Here is an 18,289-nt window from a genome sequence, read left to right as displayed (position 1 = left end):
CACCGTGGTTCAAGCAAACAAACACGTCCTATATACTACCAAGATAAGGTAAGGTAGGGTGGTTTTGTTTAAAAAAGAGGTAGGAGTGAGATGGAGATAGATAGGAGGGAGCAGCAACAGGAAAGAAGGATATCCAGATGTCACACACAAAATCAAAGACAACTGAACGAACAGCAGACGACGGCTACAAATCATCCAAACAAAAGCCTAAAATAAAATTAGACAGAATCTTCCCCATATTTTTCTCTCACGGCAGCGAGTTTTTCATATATTTCTTCTACGCGTTTCCCCCACAACAGAGGCGTCGTGCCATAGTTTGGACTCCTGACGACACTTTCTCTCATTTCTTTTTAATCCTTGTTTTCCCTTTGATTAAGTTTGGTATATAGTATATTGGTATATAATCGCGGCCAGTCCCTCTTTGTGTGAAAAGGTAAATGAAAAGCAATCAGGTTGGTATCCTGCGGGCAAGAAGACAAAAAAAAAAAAACCTTAAAAAAGAGGTCGAGCCATATGCTCACGTACACCTGTTCATTCATCATCGTCATAAATAAAGTTCGACAAAAAGAGGAGTGCAGCAACGCAACGCAGGTTCCAGAGTCCAGACCAGAGGAGGCTACCACGTTCGGATTGCCATTTGTCACCAGCAAATTGCGATTTGCGAAGCAAACTAGTACTCCGCTATTCGGCCCGGCCGAGCGGATAGTGTACACGTGCGTGCGCATGGGAGGAACCAAAGTTTTTTTTGTCTCCCACCTCTCGTTCCGCTCTGGGAGGCGCAAAGTTTCCTTTGATGGCAAACAAAGCATCTCGCGATCCAAAGGCTCTGGGATGAACATGCGTGATGCGCTGCCCGTAGACGTCGCTGCCTTTTTTTTTTTTTTGTTTGGCGCGACAATGTTCTTACGTCTTCGCCATACCTTTGACGGCGATCGACTGGATGCGTACCACGTAGTATTAGGAATACTCCGAACGCGGTTTTTTTTTTTCCCTCTTAAGGCATATGCCCTCACTCTCCCACCCATTAGATTCGCATTGAGAAGTGTGCAAACACACATCTCAAAGCAGATTCGCATTGAGATGCGTGTTTGCACACTTTTTAAAGCGAATCCAATGGGTAGGAGAGTGGGGGCACATGCTCTCAAGGGCAAAGAAAACTTTACCGATACTCCTTTTATTTTGGGACTAACACACAAACAAGCTAGACTGGTCGATGATTATCCGCGAGAGATGCTAGATATATATCTTTATTTTTCTTAATTACTAGAAAATATGCGTGTACACTGCAATAATAGAAATATTATTCTTACAATAAGTCAGTATTTTTTGCATGATATAATTGAGCATCTTCGTTAATTTGTGACAAGTTAGAATTCCTTTGTCCAACCATGGCTTTTTTTTAGACCAAGGGGTGGATTGGTTCGTGGAAGAAGTAGTTTATCAACATCTAACTCTCTAGTTTTTCTGTTTGGGTTATGAAGCATAATGGGTTGATCCATTATCACCTCAATCTGGGCCTGTGCATTCGGTATTACTGAGCCAATTGATTCGGCACTTCGGTTCCTCGGTCAGTTCCTTTTAAAAATCGGTACCGAGAAAATCTAGTTTCGATGTTTTCAGTTCGGTTTTCCCATTAATCGATAAAAAGACCAAACTGATCATAGAGTCATGCAATAGCAGGCTCAAAAGCCAATTTTGACATGGTTTTATAGAGCATAATAGTGACAAATACATATATTTAAAAGTCCATAAGACTATAAGAGTAGTGTCCCATAAATACATAGGTAGATGTTTAGTTCGCGAAAAGAAAATTCTTTCGGTACTATAACACATTTGTAACTATAGCAATCAGTATCCAATTATGGACTAACTAGACTTAAAAGATTCGTCTCGCAAAATATATACAAATTATACAATTAGTTATTTTTTAATCTATACTTAATGCTCTATGCACATGTCTAAACATTTGATGTTTTTAGGTGGGAACTAAACAAAGCCATAATGTAATAGTCTACAATAGTACAATCAATAATAAAACAACACTTACACTCAGCATATTTCACATTGTTCGGTAAATTCGTTTTACCGAAATAATTCTTGAATTAGGAATTGAACCAGGTATCGAAAAAATTGGTTTTCTGTATTTTCGGTTTGGTATTTTTTGCCAGGCCTACTCAATTCTCACAAGCTATTAATTAGTACTAGTACTAGGAGTGTAATCATTTCCCTAAATTTAGAAATTGGCTCATGATTTGTCATCCCATTTAAAATGGGTTAATTCCCTACTAAACCAAACACTCGTTAGGTGATCACAAAATAGAAATTTGATTTTATTTGATTCTAAACCACTCACTTCTTCCATTATATAAAAAATACATAAAGTAATTAAACCCCCTACATACACATCTAATTTATTGACTTATGCTATCAATACAAAAGTAAATTAAAAATTCTCTAATCTACCTTAATTATCCATCTTTGTCATTGTTATAGTAACTTTAAAAAACTTCTAAATCTATATTTAAATTACTCAAAACTGTGAAAGGTCCTAATATGGCTAGAGGGGGGTGAATAGCCTATTTAAAAAATTCTACAAAATCACTAGAGCAAGAGGTTAGTCAATAACAAAGCGAAGCTTTTTGCTCTAGCTCTAAAGGGGTGTTTGCAAGGCACCTATCCAACAATTCTAGTTGATATGATCACTAGGCACACAAGAGCTATGTCTTTACTTACACTAGAGAGCTACCTAAAGTTTCTATACAAGTATGTAAGCTACTCTAGTTTGCAAGAAAGTAAGAGAGATAGTTTGATCTTTATACCAACGCGTAGAGGGGATGAACCAATCAATAATATGAAGTCCAATCACTGGGAGAAATTCAAAGTACAATCACAATGGAGACACACGATTTTCTCCCGAGGTTCACGTGCTTGCCGGCACGCTACGTCCTCGTTGTGTCGACCAACACTTGGTGGTTCGGTGGCTAAGAGGTGTAGCACGAACCTCGTCCTCACTAGGACACCACAAGAACCTACCCACAAGTGAGGTAACTTAATGACACGAGCACTTTACTAGAGTTACCTTTCGGCTCTCCGTTGGGGAAGGTACAAGACCCCTCACAATCACCGGAAGATGGCCACGAACAATCACCAACTCGTGCCAAAGCTCCTCCGCTGCTCCAAGCCGTTTAGGTGGCGGCAACACTTGGTTGGTGGCGGCAACACTTTCTGCTCTAAGCAAATGCACTTGGAATCACTCCCAATCTCACAAAGATGAAAAATCTATGAAGGAGATGAGTGGGAGTTCTTTGCTTAGGCTCACAAGGATGTCTAGTAGTCAAGAATACCAAGAGAGTGAGCCCCAAGCCGGCCAAACACGTATTTATAGCCCCTCAAACAAATAGAGCCGTTGGCTCTTTCACTAGGCAAACTGCGGGGTCACCGGACGCTCTTAAAGGGGCACCGGACGCTCAACACCTGCGTCCGGTGCTCCAAAGTCAGCCACGTGTCAGGGTCCAACGTTACCTGCAGAGCAACGGACGCTGAGCAAGTTTCCACCGGACGCGTCTGGTGCACACCGGTCTTAAACACAGAGAGGTCTGCAAAACGCGTAGGTCATCGGACGCACACCACCGGACGCTCCAAGCTGCGTTCGGTGTTCACCGGACTTAAACTCAGAGAGCTCTGCAAAACGCTCAGGTCACCGGACTCACACCACCGGATGCTCCAAACTGCGTCCGGTGCCTGTCCCTAGCTGGACCAGGCACTGTCTGCACCGGACGCTCAGACTCAGCGTCCGGTGCTCCAGAAGCCAGCGTCCGGTGCGAGAAACACGCCCGCGACTTCTCCCAATTTCCCACCGGCGCAATAGAAAATATGCACTTCAAACTCCACCTCCTTCTCAAAGTGTGCCAACACCACAATGTGTAAACCAACATGTGCACGTGTGTTAGCATTTTCACAATCATTTTCTTCGAAGGAGTTAAGTTAGCTCACTAGGTTCTAAATGCATGCACATGAGCAATGACACCTAGTGGCACTTGATAACCACTTAGCCAAAGAATTCCCCTCTTTATAGTACGGCTATCTATCCTAAATGTGATCACACCCTCTATGGTGTCTTGATCACCAAAACCAAAACCCTAAGCAATACCTTTGTCTTGATCTCCATAGGGTTTTGTTTTTCTCTTTCTTCTTTTCCAAGTTGAGCACTTGATCATCTTGTGGTCATCACCATCATCACCATGATCATCACTTGCTCCATCACTTGGCATGTACCAACCTCATTAAGTCTACACACTTAGCATAGAGGTTAGTACTAGGGTTTCATAAATTATCCAAAACCAAACTAGGGCTTTCAAACTGCCATTGTGATAAAATAGCTATTAAGTAACATTATGTTTACTTAAAGTTTTTTTTAATAATGGCAAAGGTGGATACATTAGATACATATTGATGGGATTGCTTTAGATTATCTTTCCTAAAGCTGTAGGTAGGTAATTTCGATACTAGTTTAGGCATTGCTCGTTTCTTTCCCAAGTCAAGGGGGTTGGAGAGGATTGGAGGGAGATTTTTGTAATAATGACATGTGGGTAAATTTTGGTAAACATAGTAGATGATCCAACAATGATTATTATTATTATCAACGATGAATAAAGCTAGTCAAATTCATGACCGAATTAATGTTTCTGATCTTTATAGAGAAAATTTTTCTCTTTTTTCCCCCTAGCGTGTATTCATAAGGATTAAGGCGAGGTTCTGTTGAAAAGCATCAATTAGTAACAGGAAGATAATATGGATGTGGAGAAGTGGGAGATTGGGACAGTTAGAGGTAAATATCGCGCTCTAACGTAACGTACAAAGTGTCCAATTAAATAATAGTATAAGACTAATCAATAACAGTAAGATATACGATGCATGGATGGCTCGGTGCGGATTATGGGGAGACAGAGGCATATCTATATCTATAGTGCAAAAGAAAGGATGCGTAATGTAAAGTACGGGCCGACAGAGTGGGTGTATATCTTTGTTGTGTGGATGCATGTGAAGAACCCCGTCAGCAACCGAAAGGCAGGACGCAGCAAGCACTCGTGACGCTCTACTTGAGGCTGAGACTTATCCATAAATCCGTAGGAAAACTAGCCTTTGGATTCCACTTATAATGATGCAATCTAAAAGTGTTATTATTAGCCCGCGGGATGGATGGGTCATGGGTCATGGGTGGACGAACGAACGAACATCCCATCATCATCATCCGTTGGCCTAGCCTAGCGTCGTCGCGCCGTCACCTGATTGCGAAGAACGAGTGGACGCAAACAACAAGCGGACGAATCATCGATGATGGATCTCGGCAGCTGATGGCTTTGCATCGGCGTTCGTGCTTGGAATGGTTTCGCTCCGGAGCAGAAGCTAGAAAGCAGAGGCGGGAGGGCGATAGATGTTGAGACGGGAAAACGGAAGTTTGCATGGTTGGAAAGATGAAAGGAAGCGGATGCATGCGCGGATGGCCACCTGCTCGGAACGGCCGCCGCGCCGATAGATAGATAGATAGATAGATGCGGTGGCCGGCCGGCCGGCCGAACTCCCTCCGATTCTGTTGGTTTGACCACATGCAGATGTGGATGGGCGGGGATCGATGGTGATGGGGCGAGTTTTTCTCCGTCGCTGGTGTGCTTTCAGCTCGGAGTTGTACCAAGACGAATCGTCTTTCTTTGGAGTAGTTTTGTGGCGCGTGCCTGTAATCGTCGACTTTAGCTTCTTCTTTTCTTTTCTTTTTTTTTTAATTATGAGGGAATAATCGTCTACTTTAGCTAGGGGGAGTTTCCGTTATTAGCTACTATCAGGCCAGCAGCTCTTGCTTCCAACTTGGAACCTCACATTGTAGGGCCCTTTAGCACGGCTTCCGTTTCGGTTTCTTCCAGCTCTCGTTGCGAAGCTGCATCAAACCATCATCTTAAAAAAAAAATTGGTTTCTTGCAAGGAGACCAAATGAGGTACTGCAGAAAGGAATACTTCTTCCCGCATTTATTCACAAATCTAAGATAAATTATTATAGAACTACCATTAAAGTCATTTAGGATAATATTTCTCAAAGCTACTTCAGCACTACTTGCGGACCAGTTTAGTAGAACTCCTAGAGCAGCTTCCGAGCTGAATCTAGGGCCTTGTTTAGTTCCCAAAAAATTTTGCAAAATTTTTCAGATTCCCCATAACATCGAATCTTTAGACACATGCATGAAGTACTAAATATAGATAAAAATAAAAACTAATTACACAGTTTGGTCGAAATTGACGAGACAAATCTTTTGAGCCTAGTTAGTCCATGATTGGACAATATTTGTCAAATACAAACGAAAAAGCTACGGTGTCTATTTTGCAAAATATTTTGGAACTAAACAAGGCCCGGAGAAGCACACTACCAAATAGTTTGTTTTTTTTTTAATTGAGATGAAGTGATTCTTGTACTGATTCTGTAAAGTGATTTTCTGAAATGAAAAAAATTCACTTCACGCACTATGCTTATCCTAGAGAACCATATGAAATAAATTTCAGATAAAGAATCATTTGTCCATAGAGAATCAGCCTCCATCCATAGAAAGTCTGAAGCATGAAGAGCTTTATGATGAGAAGCTGTTGTACAATAGAAGCCGAAGCTAAAACCCTGCCAAATTATTAACCTATATACGGAGTAATCTTATATACTCCTATAAAATGAAATCCTACTATCTATTTCTTTCAACATGCAAACTGTTCAACTAAGCAACTCACTATTACACACAATTAAAAATCTACTAGCCGAGGTAATTGTAGTGTCCGCATCAGCAAGTCACTATATATTTCTCTCAACATATAAATTGTCCAACAAAGCAATGCATTATCACGCACAACTAAAATCCACTAGTTATACAATTATAATATCCACGTGAGCAAAACGCAAAAGTGTTTTATTTGTCTATGTCATCATACCACGTAATTTACCACATTAATTCCGGTAGCAACGCGCGGGGTATTCTTGTACAACACAATACTCCTGCTGCTCGGTGTAGAAAGCATTCCATTAATTCTGCCGCATCCCGCAAGGAATGGAAAAAAGAATAGTATATGTGAGTCCACTTTCGGCGACACCGGCGGCTGTTAGTTGTGGATACGTGCTAGGAGTGGCCACCACCATTCCACGCAGTTTTTATATTACTGACTGATAAAACATCCGGCCGGGCCTGGCCGCCATCAAATCAAACATACACACACCACCTGAGAGACGCGAACACCGGGGCACTGGACACATGGTAGTATAGCAATAGCAAAATGCCGTTTTCGTTTTCTCTGGCCGCTGCACCCACCGCCTCATCTCCACACCAGCTTTGAGAGGCGAAACCGCCGCGTCACCCGCCCGCTGTGGCGTCGGTTAGCGCGCGTCACCAGACGTCCTAATCACTTGCTCGATCGATCATGTGCCGCCTGCACTGCACTTGGCGCTCGCTGCTGTGCCTGTGCGTATAAAGCCATGGCAGCCACGGCCTGAGCCTGAGCTTCCCCTCCCGGCCCCGGCCCCGGCCCATCAGAAATACTACAACATACACAGAGAGTGCTCGCTTCATCAGATCCCAGACAGTTTATAAACTGTAGTACCTGCACACCAAATTGCACAAGCATACAAGCATTCCGATCGAGGCAGGTCAGGGGTAGAGGCTTTTTCGGTTTCCGTCAGGGAGAAGCAAAGCAGTTACAGGAAGGAGATCGGATCGGAGCCAGCCAACATCGGGAACGGGGCGCTTCAGCCTGAGGTACACCCACACCCATGGCTGCTTCCTGTTTCTTGCGATCCCTGCTATTTGCTGCTACTATCCAGCTTCTCCTTTCCTTTCCGTTCATTTTCTCGTCTGTCTGTTCAATTCTTGGGCCATGTTTCCCTTCCGTCGCTTGCTACCGTACCCACGTCTCCGTTTAGTTCCGGAACAAAAGAATCGATCGCTCCGCTCCTTACTCTGTTTCCACTATTTCAGCTGCAGCTTTGCACTGCGCCCTTCGTTCATCATCGTTGTGCCATCCATGCACTGTCAGCACTGATCACAGCGCACACTGGTTGCTGCCCTTGCCCAACCGCAAATACAATCAAAACAGCTCGCTGATTTTTTTTTACTTAGCTTAAGCATATCTCCTCCCCCGGTAATTAACATTTAACAGCCACGCACCATGCTCGCAAGGAAAGCAACTTCCATCGCTTCGCTCATCTTCTTCGTTCCATTACTCCATAGGCATGGTAAGGCAACAGTCACTGCTCACAAACTACTATTAGTTCCGATTAGTAGGTGTTTCTAGTTCACCAACCATCCGGATTACACGGACGCATGGGTCCTCACCTTCAAACTCAGCCTCTGAGTGACACTTGGGGCGATGCTCGATCGTGGCCAGACATTGATGACACCACAAGACTCTGCATAGCATATCAGCAGCGACTTCCATCTCAATTCCTTCCTTCTTTCGCTTCCCTTCCCCTGTGACGTCGCACAGCAGGGACTAACTGTACATACATACTTACTGCACTGATAGTGATACACGCACGCTGCTGTTGGGTTTGTGGATTGTGGATGCTTCCGCTTCCACCTCTGCATGCAACTCGAAACATCTGCAACCTAACCTGCCTCTGATCTTGACACGCTCTGTCTCACTCACTAGCTTAGTATTTAACAGAAGCACTATTTTGGTGTCATACGACTCTCTACACAACTGCTCTGCTCTCTTAGGCCTTGTTTAGTTCGCAAAAAGTTGTGAAAAACGGCACTGTAGCACTTTCGTTTTTATTTGACAAACATTGTCCAATTATAGAGTAACTAGGCTCAAAAGATTCATCTCGCGGTTTACAGATGAACTGTGCAAATAGTTTTTGTTTTTATGTATATTTAATGCTCCATGCATGTGCCGCAAGATTCGATGTGACGGGGAATCTTGAAAAATTTTGCGAACTAAACAAGGCCTTAGTTTCAAATTCTAATTCACTCTCCGTCTCAAAAAAAAAAGTCCCAACTTTCAAGAGTCAACCGATTTTAAATTTTATCAGAGATTCATAAAATTACTAACAACTATGATACCAATAAGTGTCATTCAGTTTACTATAAAAATATATTTTATATTAAACGTGTTTGGCGGCATCAATGTTGATGTTATTCTATGAAATTGGTCAAAGTTTAAAAATTTCTTAGCTTGTTCCAAACCTAGAATTGAATCGTTTTTTGGATGGAGGGAGTACAACTTTTGTAGCTTTTTGACGAAGTGTACAAAAATAAATCACTATGGATAATATCAAATTCCCAACTACATATGCTTTCCATGTTCATGCATTCAACTTATAGATGTTTATATATTCTATTCCCAAAAATTTGATCATAGTTAGAGAAGTTTGACCTAGGGTGATTCTCAATTGAACTATAATTTAAGACAGAGAAAGTATAGAAGTCCATTGGATACATACATAAGTCAAATGACATGGTTTTATTTGGTTGCTATAGGACACCAGAATGTAAATATTACTCCATAAATGTTGATGATATTTTCTGTAAAATTGGTCACTTATTTTTTTTTGCTTGCTCCTAATCTAGAATTACATTTTTCTTGGATAGAAGCTGTAGAACTTTTCTAGCTTTTCAAAGAGTCCATAAAAGATTCTTTTAAAAAAAAGAGTCTACAAAAGTATGTCACTATGGTAATATCAAATTCTCTAATAAGTATGTTTTCAAGTTCATGTATTTGAACTTGTAGATAATATTTTTTTCAAAAAAATAGAGAAGTTTGACCTAAGTTAATTCTCAAATAAATATAATTTGAGACAGAGAAAGTATAAAATTTCATAGGATACATACATAATAAAGTCAAATGACTGATTTTACGTGGTTGCCATCAGAACGTAAACATTACTCCCTAAGTCCCAAAGGTACATGACATTTTATTTTGTTTTAGGTCAGACTCTTCTAATTTGTTCACATTTTTAGAAGAAATATATAGTATATGCAATACCAAATAAATACACTATTTGTACATGTTTCATGTTAAGTTCAACAAACTCATTTCATCCTGTAGTAGATATTATTCTCTTATATTTACTTGGTTAAATGTTGAGTTAAAATACTGTATATTCTTCAATAGAGGAGTATATGTTTTCAGTTATCTCTGCATTGAACTCTGAAACCGTGGAGCTAATAATTTCAGTTATCGGAGGAGTCACTAGCACAACACAAGGCCTTCGATTGTCACATCTTGGGGGGTGCGAAGATGTTGCAGAAACGATGGAAAGGATGCATCTTCTTCTCCCTCGCCTTCCTTCTCTGCAACGCATCAGGTATGTATGTTACCTTCTACGCAGGTTTTTGACGCCTTTTCCCCGGAGTCTTCAGTGGCACCGGGTTCCAAGTTCCTTCCTCACTTTTCTTTACCCTTTTTTGTCATCCCTAAAAACAGTTTTTTTTTCCCCGTGTCCCCAAAGATGCTTTACTTCGCTAGAAGTGCATGCATGTCATGTAGTATGCCGATAACTGAATAAAGTGTAGAGGATTGCAAGGCAACTTTTTTTTTTCCATATAAGCTACAAAGGGGGTAGGGATATGCTTGTGCCTTTTACGCCCTTTCCATGCCTTATCTTCGGTCAACAAAGGCGTAATAAGGACACTTGTGCCATGCCCAAGTTTATCTGAACGATATTCTCACTATTGTCTCGTTTTATAAATTCACTGATGCTGTTTGCCACGTCTAACCAGTAATTAATTTTGTCAAAAACTACTGCTCTGAAATACTGATGAAGTCTGAATTACAGTGTATTGGGCTGCATTGCTATTTGGGCTAAAGCCGGATTTACAGTCTGAAATACTGAAGTCTGAATTACAGTACAAATTTCTGTTTTCTCAAACCCGCAGGTGTAGTACTGATGGCTTCAGAAAACTCTCCGTCGGAGCTCGCCAAGATCGTTCAGTCTAAGCAGACGAGGCAAGCTCGCGTGTGCGGACCGGACCCTGCGCTGCTGCGCTCCCTGGCAGGCATCGACGGCGCGGAGGTGATGGTCACCATCCCCAACGCGCAGCTGGAGCACGTCGCCGAGTTCCAGGAGGAGGCCGACCTCTGGGTCGCCGCCAACGTCGCGCCGTTCCTCCCGGCGACCAGGATCACGCACGTCCTGGCGGGCGACGACGTGCTGGTGGCGAGCTCCCCTGGCGGCAGCGCCAGCGCCTACTTCCTGGTCCCGGCGATGCGGAACCTCCGGTCCGCGCTCGCCGCCGCGGGCCTCGGCGGCCGCGTCAAGGTGTCCAGCGCGCTGTCCGGCGAGGCGCTGGCCGACCCGGCGTGGTCGGGCGTCGTGGCCCACGTCCTGCGGTTCCTCGAGTCGTCGGGGTCGCCGCTGTTCCTCAAGTCACGACCGTCGGAGGCCAGCGACGCCAAGGTCGACGCCGCGATGCGCGCCCTGGGCGTCTCGCGCGTCCCCGTGATCGCGGCGGACCTCGCGGCCGGCGGCGACGTCGTGCCATACTACTACTACTACGGGTACGGCTACCCGGGTGAGGGTGGTCAGCGGCGGTCGCTGGCGACGGGGACGTTCTGCGTGGCGCTGCAGAACGCGGACCCGACGGCGCTGCAGGCCGGGCTCAACTGGGCGTGCGGGCAAGGCCAAGCCGACTGCTCCGCCATCCAGCCCGGCGGCGCCTGCTACCAGCAGAACAACCTGGCGGCGCTCGCGTCCTACGCCTACAACGACTACTACCAGAAGATGGCCAGCACCGGCGCCACCTGCTCCTTCAACGGCACCGCCACCACCACCACCAACGACCCAAGTAATCATTTGTGTATAGCAATTCATAAGCTTCTCCGTTTAATTTCCTTTTTACGTCAAGAGATTAACGCCTTCGTGTGACTGCTCATTCATTTCAGGTTCAGGCTCTTGCGTTTTCGCGGGAAGGTGAGCGCGGTTTATTTCAAATTCAAACTCTGCAATTTCAGCACGCACCCGTTCTGTTCTGACAACAACCTGACGTGATCTCGTTTTCTTGGCACGCGTTGCGGTTGCACTTTGCAGCTCGACGGCGGGCGGCTCCAACTCGAGCGCGCCGGTGGGCACGACCCCGCCGACCAGCCTCTCCCCTCCGACGGGCTTCACGCCTCCAGTCGGCTCCAGCCCCCCGTCGTCGTCGGAGTTCAGTCCTCCGTCCGGCTTCACCCCGCCGTCCGGTTTCACCCCGCCGGCCGGAGGCGGCTTTGGACCCAGCTTCGGCACCCCGCCGGGTTCCTTCAATGGCACCGGTTCGTTCGGCCCGAGCGGCACGCTAAACCCTTACAACGGCGTGTCCCGTGGGTTGTCGTTCTCGCGCGCCGGCTTGACGGCTCTGTCCGCCGCCGCGGTCGCCGTTCTCCTCGTGTCCATGGATGCCATGTGAATTATCGATGCAGATATCTGGATTATTACCTCTAGTAGAGACTAGACACTCTATCCCTTCGCGTGTGTCCATGTTCTTGATTATTGAGCTATACTGGTCATGTAGATGTCAGTGTCAGATCAGATTTCTATTATGTATAGAAGTCGTAAATATGAAGTCGTATATATATATATATATATATATATATATATATATATATATATATGTGAGCTGGGGACAGTCAGGGTGCCTTTAGTTCCGATGAGATGAGCGCATGAATATATGTATGTATCAAATGTATGACAGGACACAAAACTTTAGTTACAATGATGAATTATACATTTTTATACAGGTCTGGAATCAGAAATGCAGGATGTAGCATCCTGTTTTTCGTATTGATCCATCTGCCTGCATGTGACAGTTGAAACTTCAAAATTCAAATTCAAACTGTATGTTCTCCTTGTCCTTGCTGGCCTTCAAACCTGAGCCACCTCTTGGCCCTGCACAGCCTCATGGCGGCATGCAAGCCAACTCCAAGCGCCGTGAGCGCGCCGGCGAGCGCGAACACCTTCCACCCGGCGACCACGCACACGTACACCAGGAACGCCGACGGCACGGCGCACATCGCGGCCAGCGCGGGCAGCGACGCCAGCGGCACGCGGTAGGGCCGCTTGAGACCCGGCTGCGCGGCGCGGAGCCAGAGGAAGGCGGCGAACTCCAGCAGCGTGCCGAGGCTGTAGAGGAAGTTGGCGGCGGCGACGACCTCGTCGAACGCCATGAAGGAGACGGCCAGGGTGACGGCGGAGGAGGCGGCGACGGCGACCCACGGGGTGCGGGAGCAGCAGCAGCAGCCGGTGCCGCGGCGGGCGAAGGCGGACGGGAGCAGGCCTAGGTCCGCCATGCCCAGCAGCTGGTACGCGCCGCTGCTGAGCTGGGCCTCGAACATGCCGATGGAGGATAGCACCGCGCCGGCTTGCGTCCAGAGCTTGAGCCATGGGCCTCCGATGATGCCTGCAACGCCACAGATCGCATTCGAGGAGAATATGAAAGGCCCATGAGAATCCCCAGGAAGGCTCTTTATCACCAAATTTAGAGGGAAAAAAACGTGCTCTAATCGGACGGCCAACATTATTGTATTATTATGTCCGGCATTTTCGATCGCTGCAAATCAGCATCAAGGCAGCAGCAACCTCTGGGATAGCTACTTTGTCCGTAAGCCCTCGTGGCCTCGTGTCGTCCATCCTCCGTACCTATCTCTGACTCTGGTTGATGGCTCTCCCGCGCCTGCTGCCACCGTACCCCACGCGAAATAATTTGATTTTTTGTTGCCGTAACTACCAGCCTAGCAAGTAGGCATCGCTCATCCGCGGGCCTGAGAGCAAGGCATTCTCAAAAAAAATTTATAAAATTTTTTAAATTCTCCGTCACATCGAATATTGCGGTACATACATAGAGCATTAATATAGATAAAAATAATAACTAATTACATAGTTTTTCTGTAATTTACGATATAAAATTTTGAGTCTAGTTAATCCACGATTGGACAATATTTATTAAATACAAACAAAAGTGCTACAGTGCTCATTTTGCTAAAAATTTTGGAAGTAAACAAAGCCCAACTATAGTAATAAGATGTAAGGTGGCTAGCCTGTTTAGATTTGAAATTTTTTGGTCCAAAGAGAAAATTTTTTGTGAAATTAGGGCATGGGAACTAAACGGGGCCAAAAAATTTTAGGGCAAAAATTTTGGGCTGCAACTGTGCACGCACTCCCATAGAAGCCCACCAATGACAACTGCAAATGCATGTAGCCCAAGTTGTGTCAGAAATTTTTTTGTCAAACTAAACACCTAAAATTTTTCGCGTGTTTTGACCACAAAAATTTTTACCACTTTGGCCAAAAAATTTCAAATCTAAACAGGGCCTAAGGATCTGTTTGATGAAACTCTCTTCAACTCCGGTTCTATCTCGTCTTACTAGAGCTGTTTTGAAGAAGCCACAAATTGTGGCTCCTTCGGAGAAATTCCTCGGGAGGAGCCATGTCAAACACCACTTAGATGCTGAGGTACAGGAGATAAGAGATGTGAGAGAGAGAAAGGAGAAACACATTTTAAGCTTATAGCCATTTTAGACACAAGAACCAAGAAAAAATATATAAACTTTGTATTAATAGTAAAGAGCTAACTATTATATAGGTGAATTAGAAAAAACTACAAAGAAATTTTCCAAGTAGCCTGATATATTATTAGCTTTTCTCCAATGCTTTTGCCACACCTCCCTGTCATTGTCACCGCAGTTTGAGCGCCGCCCAAGCCATTTTCGTGGGAGACCTCAGGATTCCGGAACTCCGGATCAGGGCACCAACTACATATTCTTATTTTTTTATTAGGCCTTTGAGATATACTTCCACCGTCTTAATATATAAGATATAACCACTTTTTGTTCATGTCTTGTAATATAATACGTGCTCTCTCACATAAATTAATGTAGTAGTACTATTGTTGTGATAAAGAACTAAATACTTTTTGGTCTTTGAATCAGAAGTGGTTATACCTTATATACTAGGACGGAGGGAGTATATATATATATATATATATATATATATATATATATATATATATAATAGAAAGGATTAATATATACTCCTTTGGTAGGATTAATATATATATACATATCTATATCTATATATATATAATTTGGATTCTTTGGAATGTCTCGATCCTACTATTCGTCTTTTTTTGGACAATAACCTGCAACTACAATATAGATATAGATTGCATAAGCATTATTAATCCCTCTATTTATAAAATAACACAATTCTCATTTTTAAGAAGTTAAACATTATGTTCTTTGACCAAATAAATATGAAAAAATATTAACATTGATGATATAAAATTAGTATCATTAGATTAATTATAGAATATATTTTCATAGTAAATATATTTGGAGACATAAATACCAATAATATATATTATAAACTTGGTCAAACTTAAACAAACTTGACCGGCACGGATACGATATTTACATTCTTTTATGGATAGTGGGAATATGTAGATATAGATATAGATATAATACTCTTTAAATGTTGCAGAATTTTGCCTTTTCATTGGTAGGTATATATATATATAGATATATATATACTACCCTACTCCCTCCGTCCCTAAATAAATGTCTTTTTTGTTTTCATGCCATAAGTTTAATTAGATTTACAGAAAATATACACAATACTTATATCTTCAAATATATTTACTATAAAAATAGATAGGTCTATCTAAAAATATTAATTATGTACCATAAATATTAATATATTTTATATAAAATTAGTCAAAATTATTTCTCAAGAATAACAATTATTTAGGGAGAGATCGTGGAATGTCTGAATCCTACGACTATTTACCTTTTTGGACAACATGCAACTACAATATACAGTACTACCTTCATCCTGAAAAGAATATAATTATTACGTTTGACCAATTTTTTATTAAATAATATTCATAATTTATGGCTTTAAATTAATTTATTATGAAACTATATTTTATAATTAATCTAATGATATTTATTTAATATCATAAATAGTAATATTTTTATCTATAATTATCAAATGTAAGATACTAAAATGTGATTCTGTACTAGAATTGTATTTTTTCTGTGACAGAGTTAGTACACACCAATATAACTATTGTTGAAGGTGATATATTGTTATGAGTAAAATACACTGGCGGCCCTTTAACTTGTCAATATGTGCCACTTTGGTCCATGAACTTGCAAATCCGAAAAAGTGACCCTTCAACTCGTCCGCCTATGCCACTTTGGTCCATGAACTTGCAAATATAAAAAAGTGACCCCTGAACTTGTCGACCTGTGCCACATTGGTCCATGAACATGCAAATACGAAAATAACACCGGCTGCATGGCACTGTTCTGCCACGTGGCCGCCTCTAGTAGGCCATGCATGGCACCGTTTATGGTGCTGACATCAGCGATGATGTCAGCACTTCTTTTTTAATTTAAGAAATTGATATATTTTTATTCGTAGTGTCAAATATATCAAATAATATATCAATTCGTTGCATTTATTAATTAAAAGAGATAATTTTAAAACAAGCAAAAATTATTCGTTTTCTAGGTTTCATATTTTTTCTAGGCATAGTACATCATGAAGAGGCTACACAAAACATTTTATGAATTTAGCATTTCACTAATAATTAGTTATGAAATAAACAAATATTTGTTGACGCGTTGAAAGAGCCTTTACACGCATAGACCAAAGTGGCACAGGCCGACAAGTTCAGGGGTCACTGTTTTGCGTTTGCAAGTTCATGGACCAAAGTGGCACAGGCGGACAAGTTCAGGGTCACTTTTTCGGATTTGCAAGTTTATGGACCAAAGTGGCACAAGTTGACAAGTTAAAGACCCGGCAGTGTATTTTACTCTATTGTTATATAGCACAACCCAATAATACTAGCCTAGACGACTAGTCATCATTACCTAGCGTTATCTTATTATCTATCGCTTTTGTTCCATACCGCAGTCATATCATGCATACGTCGACACGATCGTGGCATGTACGTACCTGCAGCATCGCCCAAGTAGCCGTTCGTCCAGGCCTCCGGCGGCGCGTCCGTGGCGCCGGTGGCCGCCATGAGCGGCAGCAGGTAGCTGGCCGCGATGAGCACCACCGCCACACCCAACGCGCGCGGGAACGTGCGCTCCGGCCGCTCCACCTCGCCGGCCATGGTGCTGGCGCTGTCCCAGTAGTTGAGGTTCCAGAACACCGTGTTGAAGAAGAGTGGCCAGTCCCTGCTCCTGCCCCCGCCCTCCACCGTCCACCACCGCCGCGGCCGCACCTTGGGCACCGCCATGGCCGTCATGAGCACGGACGGCGCGAGCGACACGAGCCCCAGCGCCACGGCGCCCCACCCGACGACGCTCAGCCCCGTGAAGTTCACCAGCGACAGCAGCACCGTGATGCCGGCCACCGTGGCCGTGCGCGTCCCGCTACCGCCGGCCGAGGGCACGACGGCCTGGCCGAGGTAGTCGGCGACGAGCGCCGGGTACGCCGCCACGTTGACGACGCAGCTGAGGTATTTCCACGTGCCGAGGAGCGAGCCGGCCAGCGGGCCGAAGGCGCGGTCCGCCCACAGGACGAAGCCGCCGTTGCCCGGCAGCGCGGCGGCCAGCTCGGCCGTCACCAGCGACTCCGGGACGCCCCACGCGAACGGGAAGACGAGGAAGCCCAGGAGCGTGAAGAGCGGCCCCGCCGCCTTCACCGCGAGTTCGGCACCGTACGCCCCGCCGGCGACCTCGAAGTAGATGAGGAAAACGAGCGGAAGGAACGTGAGCTTGTTGCTGTTGTTGCTCCCGTGGCGGTGGCCGTGGCCGTGGCTGTCCGCCTCGCCGCCGCCGCCGCCGCCTTGCACGGACGTGCCATGTTGTTGTTGATGATGTTGCAGGAGCGGCGCCTGGATTGTTTGGTTTTGGTGGTCCATGGTGAGATTAATGTAAGCTAAGGGGTATAGACTCTGGAGAGCGGAGCAAGTGTGTGTGGTGCCGTTCATCGTCTTGATGAGTCCGTCCACGACGGCGTCGGCGAACGGCGAGGGTGCCTCCATCCAAGTAATTTATTTAGCCATTTTTTTTGGTGACTATTTAGCCATTTATTAGGAAGTAGTATTAGTATATATATATATATATTGGCAAAAAAACAGACATTTTAACAGTAGCATTATTATTTTTTGACAATTGCTAATTAATAACAGTATTAGCATTATTGAATGGGCCCTGGCTCATCATATTATGAATACAGACAATATGGGGTACTAATAAGTACTCTTCATTCCAAACTATTAGATATTCCAAGAATCTTGGAGAATCAAAATATTTTAAATTTGACTAAAATTAT

General features: G+C 44.0%; 2 protein-coding genes across 2 annotated transcripts; one reads left to right on the top strand and one right to left on the bottom strand.

Annotated features, from left to right (window-relative positions):
* LOC8080486 (glucan endo-1,3-beta-glucosidase 1) lies at positions 7,423–12,738 on the top strand. Its single transcript, XM_002467747.2, has 5 exons — positions 7,423–7,781; positions 10,201–10,330; positions 10,902–11,810; positions 11,908–11,935; positions 12,053–12,738. The coding sequence occupies exons 2-5, from the start codon at positions 10,264–10,266 to the stop codon at positions 12,408–12,410; spliced, it is 1,362 nt and encodes a 453-aa protein (XP_002467792.2). The 5' UTR covers positions 7,423–7,781; positions 10,201–10,263; the 3' UTR covers positions 12,411–12,738.
* Positions 12,671–18,059, bottom strand: LOC8080485 (probable polyamine transporter At3g13620). Its single transcript, XM_002465167.2, has 2 exons — positions 16,961–18,059; positions 12,671–13,400 (listed from the first exon to the last, which is right to left on the bottom strand). The coding sequence occupies exons 1-2, from the start codon at positions 17,997–17,999 to the stop codon at positions 12,832–12,834; spliced, it is 1,608 nt and encodes a 535-aa protein (XP_002465212.1). The 5' UTR covers positions 18,000–18,059; the 3' UTR covers positions 12,671–12,831.

The sequence above is a fragment of the Sorghum bicolor genome, chromosome 1 (assembly GCF_000003195.3).
Source record: "Sorghum bicolor cultivar BTx623 chromosome 1, Sorghum_bicolor_NCBIv3, whole genome shotgun sequence".
NCBI lineage: Eukaryota > Viridiplantae > Streptophyta > Magnoliopsida > Poales > Poaceae > Sorghum > Sorghum bicolor.
Note: the sequence above shows the minus strand (reverse complement) of the source record. Positions and strands in the feature narration are given on the sequence as shown.